This window comes from Neopelma chrysocephalum, unplaced genomic scaffold (genome assembly GCF_003984885.1).
Source record: "Neopelma chrysocephalum unplaced genomic scaffold, ASM398488v2 Primary Assembly neopelma1_138, whole genome shotgun sequence".
Lineage (NCBI taxonomy): Eukaryota > Metazoa > Chordata > Aves > Passeriformes > Pipridae > Neopelma > Neopelma chrysocephalum.
This window is the reverse complement of record NW_020897800.1, coordinates 4015269-4030680: the sequence shown is the minus strand read 5'-3', so window position 1 is coordinate 4030680 and position 15412 is coordinate 4015269. Positions and strand designations below refer to the sequence as shown.

The 15412-nt window shown below is 46.8% G+C and overlaps 2 protein-coding genes across 2 annotated transcripts in view; one reads left to right on the top strand and one right to left on the bottom strand.

The window, feature by feature from the left end:
* JAM3 (junctional adhesion molecule 3) overlaps nucleotides 1-8030 on the top strand; it is a 31469-nt gene extending 23439 nt beyond the window's left edge. The window contains exons 2-9 of the mRNA XM_027699355.1: nucleotides 219-284; nucleotides 1084-1197; nucleotides 2016-2168; nucleotides 2353-2549; nucleotides 2893-2992; nucleotides 3324-3453; nucleotides 4833-4887; nucleotides 5521-8030. Of these exons, the coding sequence (XP_027555156.1) occupies nucleotides 219-284; nucleotides 1084-1197; nucleotides 2016-2168; nucleotides 2353-2549; nucleotides 2893-2992; nucleotides 3324-3453; nucleotides 4833-4887; nucleotides 5521-5556 (851 nt within the window). The 3' untranslated portion in view covers nucleotides 5557-8030. The remainder of the gene's footprint in view (nucleotides 1-218; nucleotides 285-1083; nucleotides 1198-2015; nucleotides 2169-2352; nucleotides 2550-2892; nucleotides 2993-3323; nucleotides 3454-4832; nucleotides 4888-5520) is intronic.
* A 504-nt stretch (nucleotides 8031-8534) lies between these two features.
* NCAPD3 (non-SMC condensin II complex subunit D3) overlaps nucleotides 8535-15412 on the bottom strand; it is a 31052-nt gene continuing 24174 nt past the window's right edge. Inside the window, exons 30-35 of the mRNA XM_027699242.1 lie at nucleotides 14634-14803; nucleotides 13222-13352; nucleotides 13036-13113; nucleotides 9966-10040; nucleotides 9790-9850; nucleotides 8535-9706 (exon numbers count right to left, since the gene is read on the bottom strand). Coding sequence (XP_027555043.1) covers nucleotides 9595-9706; nucleotides 9790-9850; nucleotides 9966-10040; nucleotides 13036-13113; nucleotides 13222-13352; nucleotides 14634-14803 — 627 coding nt within the window. The 3' untranslated portion in view covers nucleotides 8535-9594. The remainder of the gene's footprint in view (nucleotides 9707-9789; nucleotides 9851-9965; nucleotides 10041-13035; nucleotides 13114-13221; nucleotides 13353-14633; nucleotides 14804-15412) is intronic.

Here is a 15412-nt window from a genome sequence, read left to right as displayed (position 1 = left end):
CCTCCTCTTTAATTGCTACTTCTAACAACTATATTTTCCTGTATTTACACCACAACTCCTAAATAAACTTAGTCCTGCTGGAGCAGCGTTAGTAGCCAGGAAAAGGTTTTATCTGGGGAAGCCAGCCCTCAGAGATGATTTCTCAGCAGGCAGCGTGTTTCTAGCTGGGTGATTTATGAGCTGTGCTATTTCTTATTACCTTCTGTTTGTTTTTCCAGGCTGCAGACTCTTGGCTGTGGAGCTGATATCCAGCAACACCCAGCCCGTGGTGCAGGAATTCCAGAGTGAGTGGCTGTGCTGCCTGTGGGGATTTGCACCAGGCCAAACAATTGGGGAAAGTTCTTATTGGTACTTGGTTTCTTGTGGGAGGCAGGACCAAGAGAGCCTGGGATTCAGAGAAGTACCTAAGAGCATGTCTTTGTTTCACCCTGTTTAAAATGGTTTATTGAGGCCCCCTGCGAGCCATTGGCATTGCCAAGTGTCTGCCTAAGTGCTTTGTTGAACTGGATCCCAAAAGAAGGAAAAGCAGTTGCCTTGCAATTAATACACTGAAGAGGGAGTCGGGAGATTTGTATTTTATCTTGGTCCTCTTAAACCTGCACTGGGATTCTGGGAAGCCACCTCTCGTGCCCTGTTCTGTACAGATGAGATGCCGGTGCCAGCTTCAAAGGGGAGGGTGTTTTTTGGATTTATCCCCAGGAATCATGGTCTCAGTGCATCACCAGACACTGCCCAGGGAGATTGTGCCTCCCTGACTCATGCTGCAGCTCAGAGCAGCAGCAGGACAGTGCTGTGGGCTCACCCTGTCATCAGGGCTTGTTTGCCATAAGTCACAGCCTGCAGGGAACAGTGTGTTCATTCCTCTCCATAGTTGATAGCTGCTTGACTATTATTTTTGCTGGCCAAAATCCATCTTCCCCAATAGCTCCTGGAACCCAGCAGTGTTTCTGTTTGTCAGATGAAAGGGAAGGCTCTGCTTTGTGGGCAGTATCTCCTAATAAAACACTGAGTGAGGCTGCCTAAAGCAGAGCAAAAATACAGCTGCTTCCTATTAATCTGTATTCCCATTATTTCTCCTGCTAGGTGTTGAGCTGTCCTGCATCATTAAATCCACTGTGACGCCAGATCCCAGGATCGAGTGGAAGAAAATCCGAGACGGAGAAACCTCTTACGTGTTTTTTGACAATAAAATGCAGGGTATGAAGATTCTTTGCTCTTAGATTTCCAAAACAGCCTCAGAAGCAGCACAATGGAGAACAAACAAGGCTGTGAAAGGCAGGAGCTCTGGCTGTCTTGCTGCTTTCTTCTGGAACAGAGTCCAGCAGTCAAAGTGCAGGATGGAGAGGGAGCAGGATGTTCTTTCCTCCCTGCCCTCATTATTGACAGGTCACAATAGGGAGCCACAGAGAGCTGGAGAAGGTAAAAAGATACTTCTTGGGTAGGAAAGCAAATGCTGCAGCTTCCCTCGTGCAGAGCCTGCTGGCCCTGCGTGGTCACTGGTGTCTGAGCTCTCAGGAGCAGGCACTGACCCCTCCTGTGTGACATCCGAGGGCTCCAGCTGCCCTTCAGAAGGGATGTGTGTGTTGAGCTGTCAGTGCCCACTGCTGAGGCAGCACAGGGCTCTGCAGCGTCCCGGGAGCACGAGATTAGAAGCAAACTCCTTGGCTTGGTAGGAAAACTCCAATGCCAGTAGGGCCTGACTCCATCTGGAATTACTCCAGCACTTTAAATGGGACCAACAGCCACATCCAAATGAATCTTCCAAAGGAGACAGGGCCCGAGGCTGTCTTGGAAGTTGGATTTTGCCACTCTTTGTGAGATTTGGAATGGTGCTTTCCAGTTCATCCTCTTCCATGGTTGGCAGCATTGCTTTCCTTTGTGGCCTTTCAAGCATCAAGTTCCTTTTAAGTTGTTCCCTTGACTCCAGAGTCAAAGTTCAACCTCCTAATTTATATGCCCAAAACGAGCCTGTGTGACTTCCCTTGGTTTCTCCCTCTCTCTTTCCTCTGTATCAGGAGACTTTGTGACCCGGGCAGAGATCCTGAGCCGAACATCCCTGGTGATCAAGAACACCACCCGGATGGACACGGCCACGTATCGCTGCGAGGTGGCAGCGCCCTCTGACACCAAATCCATCGACGAGATCAACATCCAGCTCACAGTCCAAGGTACCACACCCACCCCAGGCACCTCTGCAAGAGGGACCAGAAGGGGCCGTGGGTCTCTCCAGTCTCCAAACTGGAAATAACAGAAAGTTTTGATGCTTTCTTAGCACGGTTATGGAAAGTAGGTCAGAAATGACTTAGTTCTGCTCAGCCCAGTGCCATTCACCTGCTTTGTGTCGTCCCACAGTGAAACCCATGACTCCCAGATGCACTGTGCCTAAAGCTGTACCTGTTGGCAAGTCAGCCTCTCTTCACTGCCACGAGAATGAAGGTTTCCCAAAGTCCACTTACAGCTGGTACCGCAACAGCGAACCTTTGTCACCCGACGCGAAAGCCAAACCCCACAACTCCTCCTACACCTTGAACCCTGCCACAGGCACTCTGGTAATGCCCTGACAGACTCATCAAGGCTTGTTTTGCTGGATAGGTTATTTTTAAGGTTGATTATAAAAGAAAAAGAAACATTGCCTGGCTTTCGAGGAAGGAATAATTTGAAGAAGGTGAGGTGGTCTAGGATCTGGGTGAGTTGGGAAAGGGAAGATTGATGGAAGGACATCCTAGTCCATTGATTTTGATCACTGCTGATGCCACTTACCTGTTTAGAAAGAGGGAAGATGTCTCACCATGAAGCTTAGGGGAGATACATTTTTAGATACGTTTTTATGCCCTCACAGTGCTTTGTTTCTCATGTCCTGCTCCCTTCCCTTTATCCTTTTCTCCTCGGCAGGTTTTCCACGCAGTGCACAAAGGTGACACAGGACGTTACTCCTGCATAGCAACAAATGATGCTGGCTTTGCCAAGTGTGAGGAGCAGGAGATGGAAGTCTGTGAGTGGCTCTACGTACAATTTTCATCAATGCTGGTTGATACATCGCCATAAATAAATTGCCATCACCACAAGGAATGAAGGGGGGCATCATAGAGCATTAAGTCCTTCCTGCTTTCTCATAGCCCCAAATATAGGATGAAGAAAAATAATCTAAAAGACATTCAAACACTGTTCAGGTCATGAAGAGATTTAGTCTTGAAACCAGGGATTCACTGTGAATTATTGGGGTTTGCTTAAAACATTTGAGAGGTGTCGTTTTAGTGTATGTAAAGCTAGAATGTCACTGCTGCCTTAAAGAAATACTGGATGGTGGCTTCTCTCCTTGCCAGATGACCTCAATATCGGTGGGATAATCGGGGGAGTCCTGGTGGTCCTGGCAGTTTTGGTGCTCATCACCTTTGGGATCTGCTGTGCCTACAGGAGGGGATACTTTGCCAACGGCAAAGAGAGCGGGGAAAGGTAAGATGGGATCCCAGCTGTTCTTGGACAAGTCCCTGCACCCACAGCCACCATGGAGGAGGCTGAAGGGCACCAAAAATTGGAATTTTAACGCCTGACTTGGATATATTTCTTCCCAATTCCCTACCAAAGCCAACAGGCCAACCCAGTTCTTGAGGCATCTCATTCCCTGCTGTAAACGCTGCACCGTCCAGGTTTATCTTACAGAATCATCACAGAATGGTTTGGGTTGGAAAGGACCTTAAAAATCATCTAGTTCCAACACCCTGCCATGGACAGGGACACCTTCCACTACACCAGGTTGCTCAGAGCTCCATCCACCCTGCCCTTGAACACTTCCACGGATGGATAGTATTCACTTAAGGGAGAATTTTGGTGTGGCTGCTCTTGTGCTTGCTGCCAACACCAGCCAGAGGATGAAAGCTGTGCTCTAATATCCTCATAATTTGCATGGGAAGGGGGGGGACCAGCACAATTAAAAGCCTACAGGTGTTTTTCCAATAGATCATGTGCTGCTGGCATAATGAGGTCTTCAGTTTGACGATCAGAGCTCACTGCACAATTAGTTGGAAGCATCAGGACATGCATAGGGAATGTATGCAGCAGAGCAGGCTCTCCACAGGAAATCTCACTAGTTGTGAGAACCTAAATTTGGGATGAAAAACAGCCATTTTACAGCACACATTAAAATGTTAAAAACAACAGCAATAGCATCAGAGACAAGCCTCAATGTCCTTACAGAGTCTGAGGAAGAGATAATATATGTAAACCCAAGATTCTCACCAGATAGATTTGTTCTGTGCTAAATGTTGCTTTTCAGCACAAGCCCTGTCTTTTTTTTTTTTCTCCTCTCTGGTTTGGTTTGTTTTTCAGAGAAAGCTCCAAATACCCTATTTAAATGCAGCTGAGGGTTGGCATCCACCGGACCTGACAGTCGTATATAAATCCTGAATTCCTGTGGGATTGCAAACAAGTGGTGCTTCCTTATAACTAAGAAAAATGCTGAAGGCATCTGGCAGTGAAGGATTGAAATGAACTTTATAATTGCCACAGGAAACAGTGCAGGAGGCACAGAAAGGTAGTGACAGGGACCAGAGCAGGAGAGGCCAGAAAAGAACCAGTTAATCTCTTTGCAGAGCCCTGTGGAAACAGGCAGCAATCTTTTTACCCTGTGCTGAAGGGGAAATAGAAAAAATCCCAGTCATGGCAAATGATGGAATAAACACAGAGCCCTCATTTGAGAAACAAACTGGGTTTCTCTCTGCTTGCTTTTCATTCAGCTGCTCCTCCTCATTTCCATCTTTCTCAGCACCTCCCCTCCAAAATCCTGCAGTCTTCCTGTCCCAGAAATGAGATTTTTTTTTTCCCCTTTATTTCAGCTACAAGACTCCAGCAAAGCCCGATGGCGTTAACTATATCCGGACAGATGATGAGGTAACAAATGATTTGCATTTAACATCTCTCTGTTAAAAGGAGAGGAGGAGGAGGGTGGGCAGAGGACAACTCGCTTTTTTGGGGCCCACAGACTTTCTCAGAGTGGGCTCCACTCCGAAACAAGGCTGGAGAACACAGGGAAAACAGAAGGGTGAAGGCTGAGTCATTTCCTTGGAAATGATGAACAGTTTAAGTTGCTTGAAGTGACTGATGCCAGGAGCTATCAGAGGCAGCTCTGCTCTGAGTTATCTCGTGGCCTGACCCCCTGGGGATGAGTTTCATTGGATTAAGTGGGCAGGACATGATGCTTTTTACGAGAGAACTTGTATTTTGGGATTTGAGTAGATCACTAAAGCTTAAGACCAGAAATAGCCTCTCCCATTAGCAGAGATACTGAGGAGGGAATGGGAAAGTCCCCTGCCATGCCTTGCTGTGTGAGGACAGGAGGAGGAGGAGGCAGCAACTCACCAGTGCAACTGGTGCCTCCCTCTCCTTCCCAGCTGGAAGATGGGGCTCCCTAAAAGCGCTCTTATTTATAAACACTTTGGATCTACATTTTTGGGGGCAGCAGGAATGACAAGTTGCCTGGAAAGCTCCTAAATCCTTCCTCCACCCCAAACTGTTTCGTTGCAGGGCGACTTCAGACACAAGTCTTCGTTCGTCATATAGGACGCCAAAAGAATCCTGCAAAACCAGCAAAAGCAAGTGTGAAAATACCTCCTCCAGGAACTCAAAGCAAGAGCAAAAGATTAATTAAGTGCGCTTGGAAGAGTTTGGAACACACAAGAACTCGATAGCTAGCTATCTGTATATCTTTTTTTTCTTTGCCAAAGTTTAAAGTAACTCCTCACTGCCCAACTCGCGTCTCCCCTGCCTCCGGAGATACCAACGGGATCACCTAAACCTGTCCTTGGACTAAGGGAGCATCTTAATACTTCCCAAGAGACTGGGCTGTGGAAGTTTGTGGCATTGCCTTCTATCTGTGCTGCAGGGACACGGCCACAATGTGCAAAACCACCCAGGGGGACAGCATTAGGTAAACGTGTAGTAGACATCACTAGTACGTGTTACTAGTAGACAAAAAAAGGTGCTGATGCAGCAGTAGATGGACTTCAAAGAGCGAGATTTATCCATGCAAGGGGAGGTTTTTCCTCCCAGCAGCTCGTTGCCCAGGCCTGGCTGGTGACTTTTACACATTTGTGTGTAAAAGATTGTCCTGTGCTCGACTCTGACTGCTCAGGAGCAGGGGGGGTGTCTCTGAAGAGCCAGCAGTGAACACCACTAATGTTCTCAGCCCCTGTGTAAAGTTAATTCTTGTTATTTAACATGATGACCCACCAGGCCAGGATTGCTTCTGTTCCCTGCTTTGTAGAGAACTCATTGCACGCAGGTAACCCCTCCATCTAATCTGCACAAAGCAGACTTGCCTCCTGAGTCTTTCCGTGCTGAAAGAGGCTTAGAGGGGAGGCACAGAACGAGTGCTAAGACATCCCTTTCAGGAAAATTAAAAGCCAAATACTTTTCCTAGGCTGAGATTGCCATAAAAGGTACTGAGATATCTTCCAGCTTTTTTTACCTTCTCCGTTTCTTTTGTAGAACCCCACGTTCTAAATTTTTTGCAAAGATCTATTTTGATTACTTCAGAAAAAGGTAACATTTCTATTTAAAGTGTAAATACATGATGCCAGCAGTGTTTAAGTAACGGAGCTATTTTTTTACTGTTGAAGCTACAGAGAGGAGCTCAACTGTTGCTATAATATGGCACTGTCAGAGCATATCAGTATTAGTGCAAACTGTATTAAAAAGCTGCAGGTGGAACAGCATCTCTTTCCTCTTAAACCAGCTTCAGCCATTTCCTTGTCACAAGAGGTCTTACCAGACACAGAACAGAGTCACTCAGGGATAGTTTTTGTAAATTTACGGCAGGAGCTATCAACTTTTTTTTTATATAGAAAACTTCTCTTGCCAGTGACCAACACTTTTTGTTTTTGTTGTTGCAAGAAATATCCAGGGATGGCTATTTTGGATTCAGTTCCAACGAGGTGACAGAGTGACTTCAATGTTTGCTGCCCCTCTGCAGGTTCCCCAAAGCACTAACACGGTGTGACAGCTACAGCAACCCGACAGGTTAAAAGCTACATGGGCAAGGCCACTGTTTCTGGAGTTGGGAGAGCAAAAAGCACGACACAAAAGCACTTTCAAGGTGTCAGTTGAAACTTTTCTCTAGGTGGTAAAAGAAAAAAAAAAAAAAATTTAATTTGGTTCTTTTGGCTTGAGAGAGAATAGCTGGAAACACATGAAAACATCCACGTTGATGGTGTTGAAGGGCAACGGGTGATACAAGATGTGGATGCAACACTAGAACTGTGCTGTGGTTTAAGAAGTTTTTTAATGTAGCATAATTTAGTGTTCTTGTATTTCCAATATAAATTGAGTTGTCTTAACTTTTCCTGTATACAGTATTTTGGATACTTGACGATTTGGACTGTCAGTGTTATTTTTTAGTGTTCTGCATTACTCTGCTTTGTTTCCTAAGGCCCTCGCTGGACATGCCATTGCTGCATTTGTTTTGCCTAAACAAAGCATTTCCACTTGTCCTTCTGCTGATGAAAGTAAAAATAAGGATGGGGCAGCAATAACCAGATGCTCTCTGTGTAATTCAGGCATTACCCACTGCTCTTTTGCAACTATACTCTGGTTACCTTCTTAAGACAAGGTCTTCAGCCAAGCCAGCCAGTCCTGATTGCTGCCTCTAATCATTCTGACATTCCTTTGCACCCTCTGGATATCCACTGCTCCTTCTCTATGCTGCTGCAAGGATACCTGTAATAAGGGAGAGAGAGGAAAGGGATGAATCAGGGTAGCTCTGGGCACTATGGGAGCACAATCCACAGTCTCACCAGGCAGCCTTCCTGTGAAAAACCAGCAAAGCTAAGAATCAAAACTTCATTATTTTCAGTTCTAAAAATGCACAGTGGCATCTCTAACGAGAGAAGGGGAGGTGGTCCCCCCCTCCCCACACAGCTCGTGGGAGCTGATGGATGGAATTCATTGTATCGTTGTGAATAATATTCAGGTTTGTACTAATGTATTACGTTTAACTTTGCCAAGAATGTTTTACATAAATACCAAGCTATAAAGCATTCTTGTAGGGGTTTTTGTTTGGGTTTGGTCGTGGTTTTTAAACAGCCAGATTATGGGAGGTTTCTGTTTTCAATTCAGTGAAACAAGGGGAAGTCTCTCCTGTCAGAGCACGCACTTATTTGTATTGGGATGAAGGTGACAAAGTCCAAGGTATGTTGCTGTTAATCAATTTTTTCTTGGACATTTGTGTGTTCCTGGTTCTTCCCTAGAGAAGACTCATTAAAGCACTCAGGGCACGTCTCAAACACTGCTTGAGGACAGAACAAAATCAACAGAAGCACAAAGTAGGAAATAAACCATCCCAATTTTCCATTCAGAGTGGTTAAATGATAATTCAAGGCAGGAGAAAAAGTAGGGAATAAATGGATGTGGCCATAATTGACCATCACTTAAGCCAGGGCCATTCCATACATCCTCTGTTCCCAGGTTTTTACTTTGATTTTGGGAATAAAGTTTAACCTCACTGGAAGCTTTCTCTGATCTCCAAAACAGAGTAGGGAAAGTGAGGGCAAATGATGGGATTCCAGGGCAGGAGGGAAGTGCCCCCGTTTCCACTCGTGCAGCAAAGCCTGAGTAAGACAAACCAGCATGAATAAAACAGATCCCAGTCTCAAGTTCCAAAGAAATCCAGGGCTTGAGCTCTGCATTAGAAGGTAACCACAGAAAAACTTCAGTGTGGCATCAGGGAGACTCAGGAATGGTCAGATTCCAGCATTTCCAGAGCACATTTCTAAGTTACCTGCACAGGGCACACAGCTCTGACTTACCCACCGTGATTTGAGTCATGTCCTGCTCGTAGATAAATCAGACTCTCTATTTAAAAGCTGCTGGGTCCAACATTATTAATTGAACTGAGGGCCCAAGATACCAATGATGTGGTAGAAGAGACTTAAGAGGCTGTAGAAATCTATAGAAAAAAAAAAATCATTTCTCTGTCAGCTCAACAAGAGGGGAGACGGCGTGGGCGGAATTAATTCTGTAACCATTTATTTTCATCAAATGCTAATAGTTGGAAATAACATAGTTCAGGAATGGAAATATTCCATATAAAAAGAACATTAAGGCTGTTCATACACACAGGAGTTTGCACAACAAATAAGAGGTGATGTAGCGTGCAATTACCAGATTTAGGGGTGTGGCAGTGACAAGCTGTTTTACCTTTTCATCAAATTAAAGTAACTATTATATAACCAAGAGGGACCATGAGGGATCGGGTGAATAAGCCCAGCCACTCACTGCCCAGCAAGCTGTGATAAGTGCATTTTATTGCAGCAACACTGTACCCTCACTTTTTCAAATGGACAAATTATACATCCTGAGAGTGAAGAGCAAACCCCCCTTCATGCTGCAGCTTTCCAGCCCTCCAGCGAGCTGTGTCAGGAGCAGCAGCTTATAATCCATACATGTGCTAATGCAGGCTTTGTCTGCCCATATTCTGGGCAGTTCTGTGGAAAAGCCAGCTAAGAATAGATAGATAAGGAAGGCCATGTGTTCCCAGTTTATAATTGCAGGGGGGAAGGCTTCAGGCACGTGGTGATGCTGAGCACAGGCCCAGTGAAAGGCTCAGTTGTCTGGTTTCCGGGGGGTTCTGCGCTGGGAGCGGCGCAGAGGGACGTGCTGGCTGCTCCTTCTCCTGGCTGGGGATTCCACTTTCCACTCCCGAGGCCGGGATGGGCTGGAAGAAGGAAGCAGAACCACCATTTATTCCCAAGCCCTCGACCAGCCCCTTTCTCCCTGCAATTTCTGTGCTGAACTTACAGGTTCTCCAGCGATGTCAAACAGATAATATCAGTCGGCTTATCCTCATCCTCTTTGATCTCTGCAAGGAACACACACATTTTCATATTTTAAAAAATGCCACAGATTTGATCATTTGGTGGATTTTTTCCCCCCACACACACTTCCCTCAAGTTGGAATCCCAGAGATGACTTGCCTGGAGCTGAATCGGGTGTGTGCGTCAAGCTGATGCAACTGACCCCAGCCCCAAAAGTCAGGTCATTAATGGTCTCTGGAAAAATAAAGAAAAAGGCAAGAACATATTAACAGTCAGCTTGTGACACAGCCAGAGGGCAAGGCATGCTGCCGTGGAAACCTTAAGTGTCACAGAGTAAGTAAATCCAGTTAATTGCAAACACACACACAAACACACACATACAGATATATATCTATTTTATACCTATATATTATATATCTATTTTGTACCTATATAATATATATAATATATATACACTATATATAATATCATATATAATCTATATTATATATAATATGTAGATATAAAAGATATATAATATGTAGATATAGAAGATATATAATATGTAGATATAGAAGATATATAATATATAGGTATAAAATAGATATATCTATTTTCAGCCCACTAGACCTCAGTGCCTCCCATCCAGCCTCTGTGTTGAGTCTGATGGGCCACTGATGCACATCAGCTTCCCATTCCAGCTTTCCTGGGAGTAGGAAATTCCTTAAATATGGGATGGTGTGCCTCCTTGTCCTGCCCTGGAGGGAGAGCCACACCTCCCACTGAAGCTTTGCCATCTTTCACAGCAACACGTTCGACCCACACCAGTTGCTCTGCCTGGTCAAGGCAGAATTTGGGGCCCCTGGAAACAGCCAAAGGACCTGAGCATGTTCCATGAGGAGCTGCCTGAAGCCAGACAAGAGGAATCACTTGACAAGGGAGCTGGGTAGAATTTAGCTTGCCTCAATAGGCCCTAGTTGTCAGCTGTCTCTTTCCTGTCATTTATCTCAGGAGAGATGTCACAATATTCAGATTTTACTTAACTCAATGCTCTGTTTTATGCTCATGTTTCCCAGAACCTTTCACAAGGAATTAAGGTAGGAAGTGCTTCATAGGGCAGGAGTTGAAAACTCAGCTAAAAGGACTTCTCTTTACAGCTTTAACTGGGTTTGCTCTTTAACTCCTGCCCTGTCCTGGAAGGGAATCACTGAAGCTTAGAGTGGAAATCCAACTTGATCCATCTGCCTTAGCTCTTCTCTGCATCTCTCAGGAATGGTCTGTGTCAGTGTCCTGACTTTGTGCAGTGCGTGCCTGAACAATTCACCTTGGTAATGAGACATTTATGGGGGGCAAAGAAAGGGGGGGGCAAGGAAGGGGGGGGGCAAGGAAGGGGGGGGGCAAAGAAGTATCAAGCAGGGTTTCCCACGCAGAATAGGAAGGTGGTATCTTCACAACACGTTTATGTACAATCCCCACTCACCCAGACCCACTTCTTCAAATAACAGGCAGGAGCTGAGTCCCAAAGACAGAAGGGAAGAGAGAGACAGCCAGAACAGCTGAGTAAGGCAAAGAGGAGGGACAGCTGCTCCCAACTTCTCAAGCACAAAAGTGTTTACAAAGAACTGCATGTCCAATACTTTTAGAATCATCTACCAGAGTAATGAACATGTTTTATTCTGATTGTCTCCCAGCCTGTGAGACCCAGCGCCACCATACAGATGGCTCAACACACGCCAACTGAAGTGATGATCCTGCTCTGTACAGTTTGTCTCCCTGCTGAAGGACACATGCTGCCTCCAAGCAAAGCAGGAATTCAGCCCTAGTACCACTGCAGATTAACATTTTTCCTCTTTTTTTTCACCATATGGTGCTTAAGAGAAACAGCCATGCAGGCTTCCAGGGACGTGGTGCTTGAAGAATTCTGCTCTCTAAAAAACACATCCCCAAGTTTTTGGGTTTTTTTTGCACAAAGATCATTGCTTGTTGCTCAGGCAAAGAGAAACATCGGGGCAGACAACTCTGAGCACAGAGGGAAGAGCGGGATCAGATTTTCCAGTGGATGCACACCACTGGTTTGCTCCTGCCCACTCACGGCTGTCAGGTACTCCCAGCCTGCCTTATTGGCTCCATGTCTGCTCTGCTGTGTGTGTGCAGGGCAGGGGGGGGGCAGACACAGGCAGAGACAGCTCAGACAGCTCTGTCTGGGAATGCCAGACCCTCCCCACAGCAACCCCCAAAGCCCAGTGAGAGCTGGCCTGTCACACACCCAGCTCATGTGGAGCTCTCCCCAGAGCACGTGAGGGTGTTCATCACACAGCTCACACCACAGCAGAGATGCCCTAAAACTGACAGCAAGGAAGGGAATCTCCTGCTGGAACTCAGCTCCATTTGTGTTTTACTATAACTGCCTCTTGTGCTTGCAGGGCTGTCAGAAAGCATTCCAACAAAACCTGCCTTTGGATGGTCAGGTCCTGTGAGAAGGCAGTTCAGCTGGACATAAGCACAGCAGACAATCCCAATTTGTCTATCGGATTCCTCTCCATGTATTTTTACTTTCATTTCACAGCAGTAGGAGAACCAAATCATTCCTTCTCCAGTGCTCAGCTCAGTTCTCTCTCAGTGTGGAACACACACACTTAATTACTGTGCAGGTTGTTAATCCCTTTGGGCAGATCTCTGTGTTCTCCTGCACTTGTCTCAGCCCACTGCCTGCTCCAGAAGCAGGTTGTAGCTCACCCCAGATCCTGTTTGGACAACAGGAACCCCTGAAAAGAGCCAGACCTTGAGGATTTCCCTCTGCAGCAGGTCCTGTAATTCACCCTAAAAATACTCAGCTCTGCTTCCAGAGGCAAGGAGAGCAATTGTGCAGTCTTGCACACTTTGGGCAGTGCTGGTAAGGAACCACAACAACATTCCTCCTCAGCACTCCAGAGCTGATGAAGGAAGAAAGGGCAGTGGCTCTGTTACTTCAGCATCCCAAAATAAATTCTCTCCTGCCCTGACCCAATGCTCTGATACCCTGTGACATGCACATGGGGACTACTGGACTGTCCTTTCCCATGGGCATCATTCAGCTGAAACCATCAGATTCAGAATGGTTCTTCTTTACTACAACCCCTCAGATAAACAAATAATCTACAGCTATCAATGGCTGGTTTTCTCAGCCCTTTAGGGGAGCTCTGCACTGACACCTCTCTCAGAGGAGGAGTGCTCAGCCCAGTTTGGGAAGGGCTCCCTGGGTTGTACTCACGCTCTGGGGTGCTGATGGCACGGCCTGCCATGGCCACGTTGTCTCCAGAGGACTGTTGGTTCAGGTTTTGAAAGGACACTAAAAACAAGAAAGAAATAATTAAGAACAGAAACACTTTCAAGACTCAAGGGCCTAACCAGATCTGTGTAGAACCAGATCCAGAGCAGTTTGCAGCAATGTTCCTACCCTGCTTGCTGCCTGCTGTGCTTGATGCAGCTGATAAACTCCTCCCAACACTCCTGCTGCGTTGCTTGCTCCTGTCTTCTATGGCCTTCCTGGCAGAGTTCAGGATGGCCAGTGTGCTCAGGGATGCTGCCCTAAGGACAAAACACAGCACAGGAAACAGGGATTTCCTTCTGCAAGCTCACATGAGATGCCTGTGAGGGAGAGACCTGTGCCCTCCTGATCCCTCATCATCTTAAACACCAAGTGTAAAGGAGAAGGTGATGCTGCAACACTGGTGTTGCAGTGGGTTTCTCCAGCCAGGTTTTGGCAGTGGGGGGGGGCTACAGGGGTGGCTTCTGTTAGAAGCTGCTAGAAGCTCCAGGATGGGCTTCCTGCTGCTGGCCAAGGCCAAGGCAATCAGGAATGACAGTGATGCCTCTGAGATAACGTGCTTCAGAACAGAAGGTTGTTGCACAGAGAAAATTCCAGCCAGGGAAGAGCAGAGTGAGAGCATGGGAACAACAATGTAGGCACCAAGGCCAGTGCAGAAGGAGGGGGAGGAGGTGCTCTGGGCCCCTGCAGCCCATGGTGCAGCCCATGGTGGGACAGTTGTGCCCCTGCAGCCCATGGGGGAGCATCAGGGGTGCAGAGACCCCCCTGCAGCCCCTGGGGGAGCCCACACCAGAGCAAGGGGGTGCCTGAAAGAGGCAGTGACCCCATGGGAGGCCCAGGATGGCGGAGGGTCCTGGCAGGGACCTGCAGCCCATGGAGAGAGGAGCCCACGCTGGTTTTTCCCTCGTAGGACTTGTGGCCCTCTGGGGGACCCACACTGGAACAGCCTGAGCCTGAAGGGCTGCACCCCGTGGAGAAGTGACTCACGTTGCAGCATTGTGTGAAGAACTGTTGCCTGTGGGATGGACTCACACTGGAGAAGTTCATGAAGAACTGTCTCCCATGGCAGGGACCCCACGGGAGCAGGGGAAGGACTCCAACTCCTCTCCCTGACAGCAGCAGAAACATCAACTGACTGTAACCCCCATTCCCATCTCCCTGCACCGCTGGGGGGGAGGAGGGAGAACCTGGAAGGAAGGAGAGGTGGGGGGGAAGGTGTTTTTAAGATTATTTTACTTCTCACTCTTTTGCACTGACCCTTTTAGTGATAAATTTAATTAATATCCCCACTTTGAGTCTGTTTTGCCTGTGATGGTGATCAGTCAGTGACCTCTCCCAGCTCTTAACTCACGAATCCTTTGCTGTTTTTTTTTCCTCTCCCCTGTCCAGTCGCTGAGGGGAGGCAGAGAGTGGCTTTAGTGGGTACCTGGCATCCAGCCAGGGCCAACCCACTACAACTGGTGACCTTCAAACCACTCAGGATTGCATCAGCAAAGCAACAGCCCTGCAGAGCATCGTAACAGGTAAAGAAAAACCCATACCTGCGACGCAGTAACTGCTCCCTCAGAGCACCAGCACGAGGTGTAGCCAGCTCAGAAGGCACAGAGGAAGGGATTGATCCAGGTGATGAGGACTGTCTCCGACTTGCAGGAGGCTGAGCATTATTATTCTGGCCACCAAGAGATGCAGCTCTCTCCAAAGATGGGGATGGCTGTGCAAAACAGGAGAAGAGATCATATAGCAATGGATACAAGAGTAGAAAACCCTACAAGACACTTTGACCTACATGCTGTGTGATGAAGAACTGCCCTTTGTGTGATGGATGTAAAGGGGTGCAAGGGAGGAAGAATTTATTGGCCAAAAGTTTAACAAGAAGTGAAAAGAAAGTTTTGCTGGGACATGTGTGTCCTAGTTTAGGGGTCTATATATAGGTGCTCTTCTAAAGTCTGCAGAGAAATGTACTTCCAGGCTAGAAGTCACCTCATCTTAAGGTAGGTATCTAAAATAGTTCAGGACAATTGACTCAAGCACATACTTATTTCTTTACAGTGACTTTAGAAGAGGACCTGCATGATGAGGACAGGTATGAATTTCCACTCTGTAGACACCTAAAGTCAAAGTAAACTCTTTGGCCAGTCTGTCACTGTGGGAACAGAGAGTAATTAAGCACAGCCAGTGCCAAATTAGACTTAAGTTCTCCCTTTAAACTGAATTCTTTCTACATTAATCATTTGCTGCTCCTCTTTGCCTAACAAGTGTTGTTTGTTGATCTTCTGAGCGTATCAGTGACTCTGAAACCAAAGCTTCTGCCAGGAAATGT